The 4,968-nt window shown below is 31.7% G+C and overlaps 1 protein-coding gene across 1 annotated transcript; it reads left to right on the plus strand.

The window, feature by feature from the left end:
- The first annotated feature begins 1,534 nt into the window (after positions 1-1,534).
- LOC133831009 (receptor homology region, transmembrane domain- and RING domain-containing protein 1) lies at positions 1,535-4,758 on the plus strand. The gene is made up of 6 exons (XM_062261167.1): positions 1,535-1,708; positions 1,811-1,960; positions 2,203-2,442; positions 3,049-3,444; positions 3,579-3,676; positions 4,278-4,758. Exons 2-6 carry the CDS (start codon positions 1,837-1,839, stop codon positions 4,299-4,301), a joined length of 882 nt encoding a protein of 293 aa, XP_062117151.1. The 5' UTR covers positions 1,535-1,708; positions 1,811-1,836; the 3' UTR covers positions 4,302-4,758.
- The last annotated feature ends 210 nt before the right edge of the window (positions 4,759-4,968 follow it).

Raw genomic sequence — 4,968 nt, forward strand, 5'->3', positions numbered from 1 at the left:
TCTCTCTACACAAAAAGTCCTTTTCTATGCCTCTGTATTCTCTTCTCTTCTTCTCTCTATATCTATCTTGTGTGTTGATAATTGCTCACTTTAGTCTAGGTGATTCTAAGGATACTGCAGAAGACTGTGAAAAAATTTGAAGATCGATTTAGTTTTTTGGTGATACCTTGCGATAGAAAGAATACAAGGGTTAGAGAAACTGAATGAATGACTTATTCATTTCGCCGCATATAATGTAAGTGTTCTTATCATTATCTCTGCTTAATTCAATTATAGAAACATGTTCTAGGTTTTCTTATATTAATTTTTTTAATATATGATTTACATGAAAATAAATAAGATCTTGTATAAGTATTTCTAACACACCAGTCTTCTCCTCTCGAGCAAGTTACTTGCACTTCTTCATATTAGAACCACAGTATTCTGACGTAGTTCTTTTGAGCAACTACTATTTTTTCAAGCATCTCTCTGCATTAATTGTTGATTATCATCACGTGTCCCTTTTCCAAATGTCACATCATCGAGTCCAAAATTGAGTTAAACAACATTCTAAACAACTTTAAAGCTATTTTAGAAACATTTCAAATAACTTTTTAAAATAAATATTATTTATTATCTTTTAAATAGAACATAAGAAAACTCTTTTTATAGCTCACTAAGTTTGTTGGTTTCTTTAAATTTGTGGCATACCAAAAAATTTAGTCATATATCAAAATGTAGCCAATTGGTATCTTAAAAAATTTTATATGCAACAAAAATATAGTTTTTAAAAGAAACTATGCAGTATTTTAAATAGTATTGTTTTCTAATAAGTTATTCATGATAACTTGGAAATATAGGAGAAACTTTTTATACTATATTATAATTAATTAATTTCTAAAATAGACTTGAATGTAGCGTAAAAATATCTTAAATAATAAGACATGTTAATTACATGAGTGACAAAAAAAGTCTATTAAAAGTTACCATGTAGTATACTAAATTAATTTTTATTAATAAGCTATTTATTATACCACATGGCAACTTATTAGTTTTTAAAATAAGCTTGAAGGTTACCAAAATGTATCTTAAATAATAAGATATCATAATATAACCTAAAAATAACTAGCTGGTATATTAAGATGTCTACAAATAAGTTTTAGAGGCAACCAAAAGGTAACGAAATAATATGATCTAAAAAAAAGTAACAAATTGGTATCTTATCGGTATCGTAAGCAACTAAAATGTAAATTTTTACAATAAAAATAAAGTAAAAAAATTCGAGAAGCAAGATTTCCCAATTTTCTTCAAAATTTGGTATTTCATGCTGACGTGACACCGATATTTGTGTAAATAATTTGGTTGAAGGTATTTTTGTAAATATTTTAGATTTTATGTATATAGATGTAAAATTTCAAAAAAAAAACAATGTGTTATAACTCTCTGCAATAATTGGGCCAGCCCACTTCCTATGGCCCATCAGAGTTGTCACGTGCGGTCCACAGACTTCCCCCACATATTCTTTTTGGTTTTACCTCTCCCCTTCTTCATCCCAGAAAAATACGAAATACTAATAAAAAAAACGGTGAAAGTGAACTGAAACTGCAAATTCACCTACTCAAATTGGACTCCCAAGGCTCTGATTTTTTTTTTTCCATTTTCATTTGGGTTTGTTCTCCACCCAAGAAATTCAAGCTTTTAAGACTGATAATAGCTCTTGATGCAAGAGGTCCTTCCTGATTTTTCTTCTTCTTGTTTTTGGGCAGGTAGTAGCTAGTTTTTGTCTAATTTACTTTATATTTATGTGAGTGTGTTTTCTGATTGGTTACAGGCAATTGAAGCTAAAAAAGGAGAGAAATGAGGGGAGTTTTGGTTGGATTATTACTCATATTAATTGCTTTGAATGTTATCCAATTAACATCTGCTACCATTCTCCTCAAATCGTTTTCCATGTCATTTACTGATCTTCCTGCCAAATTTGGTAACTTTTTTTCTTTCCTTTTTTTTTTCCTTCTTATGGTGTTTGGTTACTGAGAAATTGCTAGAAAAGTAAAGAGAGAAACCAGACCCATTTGTAGCTACTACCATGTTAACTTAGCCAAGTTTTTTTCCCTTATATTAATCAAACATGAAAAAAAAAAAAGGGAGAAAATTTTCTTATTGAGGATAGACCCAAAAGGGAAATTTGATTAATTCTTTTTTTTTATATATATCTTTGAATAGCTGCTGGTGTGAATAGCTCTGGTATATGTGGAGCTTTACATATAGCAGACCCTTTGAACGGTTGCAGCCCACTAAGAAATGGTCTTCTTCATCAGTCGAAAAACATAACTGATGGAGTAAGGTTTGCACTCATTATAAGGGGTGAATGTTCTTTTGAAGACAAAGTCATAAATGCCCAGAAAGCTGGATTTGGTGCTATAATTGTGTATGACAATCTAGACAAAGGAAATCTAGTTTACAGTGAGTTATTATATTCCTCGAAAATTTATGTTTATTGCAGCATTTATTGTCTACATTTCTTGCCACATCGTTCCATTTTTTCTTATCTAATAAGAAATATATCGTAAATTTTTATGAACATCAGCATAATACACCAAGCAAGATTGATGGCAGTTATTGGTTATAGATACATTGCTCGGGTTGCTTTTAGTTCAGCATTTATTGCTACATAGTTCCATTTTTTCTTGTCTAATGGTGAACCATGCTACCTGGGCAAATAAGATACCGTAAATTTTAATAAACATCAGCATAATACACCAAGTAAGAGTTATAGCTTATGGATGCGTTACTTGGGTAGCTTTTAGTTCAGTATTCGATTGTAATTAGATAAACACTGTATTCTTTTTTCTGTTTGCAGTGAGGATAATTTCATGAGAATATTTCTTTCTTTATGTAATTATGAACTATTCCCTGCAAATAAGATATCCTACATTCTTCATGAAGATTGGCATGTACACCATAAGGATGCGTGGAAGTTAACAGATTCGTGAAAGCATTATCTGGGTTGCTTTTGGTTCAATTTTCGACTGAGTTCTTAGATATCTATTCTTCTTTATCTGTTTGCAGTGATGATACATCGCGAGAATGTTTCGGTGAATGCAGTTTTTACTTCTAAGAAAGCTGGTGAAATTCTAAAGGAACATGCTGAAGGGAAAGATGGTGAATGCTGCATCTTTCCATATAATAATGAAACGGCGTGGACTGTTCTGGCGATATCTTTCATATCTTTTCTTGTCATATTAGTTATTTTGCTAGTAGCAATCTTTACTCCTAGACAGTGGTTGACTTCAAGGGGAAGAAATAATCTCCCTAAAAATGTAGATACTAAATTAGTGGAAGCCCTGCCCTGCTTTACTTTCAGCTCCACCCAGTCTACAGATTGTCATGCTGGAGAAACTTGTGCCATCTGCCTTGAAGATTACAAAGATGGAGAGACCCTCAAAGTTCTACATTGCCGACATGGTAGGACACCTTTTCAGTGATTAGTCTCATTTCCATAATTCACACTGCCTGTGTATACAGAAGTACCATTTCAGCCAAATTATTAGTTGATTTAAATTTATTGTTGTGTATTAATTACTTGAAGGCACTTGCAGAATTTCATTCAAGCTGTGTGGACTCATGGCTGACTAAATGGGGGACATTCTGCCCTGTATGCAAGCGCGATATGAGAACCAAATCTGAAAATTCTGAGGTAAGCCAAGACCAAAGATTCTACTGTTTTTTCCTCCAAGCAATGATTTTGTGAGTACATTTTTTGTCCTCATAGTGAGACTGTACATTTGGTGGATCTTGATGTCAAACTTATTTTATCTTCATTCCCTTATTAATTTCTCATGTGTTTTGAGTAGGAATTTTAGCATAAATACCTTTGACTATTTTCCTGAGAAAACGAATTCCACAATCAAGCTCTTGAGTTCTATAAACAGTTGCAATTAAGTCTTTATTGCTTTTTTTTTTTCACAAAATTCTTGGTTTTTGAAAGATTTTTTTAAAAAAATTTCTAACCACTGACGTGTAATTTTTTTTGGAGGTTTATAATATTTATAGAAATATCAAAATTGTTTCTAAAAAACATAAAATATTGTTAAAAAATTGACAAGAAAGAGTTAATTGTTTCTGTTTATAAAGCTCAAGGACTTGATTGCCATTTTTTTCCCTTTCATGGACTATATTGCCAATGCCAAACTGAAAAAATCTTAAAAAGGGATTTTAATGCTAAAAACCCTTTTGAGTATAAATAAGTGAGGAAAAGTATATTTTATGGTTCATTCATATCTATTTTTCTCTCTCAGGTAAAAAGGAGAACCTGCCTATAAAAATCAGTGAATAAATGAAGATTCCCAGCTGTGGCAAGGAGTTGAATTTAAGAAAGATATAATTCTAGTATTCTTAACTCCGATCCCTCAGCTAAACATAATAAGATTCTAAACATCCCATCAACGGAATTCACTCTTTTACTGCAGCAGATTGCCTTCCTCTTACATCTTGTGTGGCTTACCAAGACATATGGTGATGATAAAATACAGATTGTTATGAAGATTTAAAAAAAAAAAAGAGTGAAATCTTTCAAAGCATCTTCACTAATTTAGTTGAATTGTTGGCGTTGTCGTTGACTTGTTGGCTCCTTCAACTTTCCGATCCATGATAGGGTTCTCGAACCTGTTGTCAGCAGGTCAACTATTTGGCCATGTTAAGTGTTTATTAAAAATGTTTGAGCTTAGATCTTAGTAGAATTACTATCCTTATTGGAAAGCCAGATAACCCCATTGTTTCCTTACTGTGCCTTTTCTTGCTTGAGTTCTTGATCTGTTTTGTTTTTGTATCTATCTTAATCCTGCCATTTTTTCAATAGTTTTTTCCTTGCCAGATTGCCTGAGGTTACACTTTTTTAAATTCAATGATAGATTTTATGCCAGTAATTTGTTTGACAAGTTGCTTTAAGTTTTCGCTCAGATTTTCAATAATGTGTTAGACAAATTTATC

This window comes from Humulus lupulus, chromosome 4 (genome assembly GCF_963169125.1).
Source record: "Humulus lupulus chromosome 4, drHumLupu1.1, whole genome shotgun sequence".
In the NCBI taxonomy this organism is placed as follows: domain Eukaryota; kingdom Viridiplantae; phylum Streptophyta; class Magnoliopsida; order Rosales; family Cannabaceae; genus Humulus; species Humulus lupulus.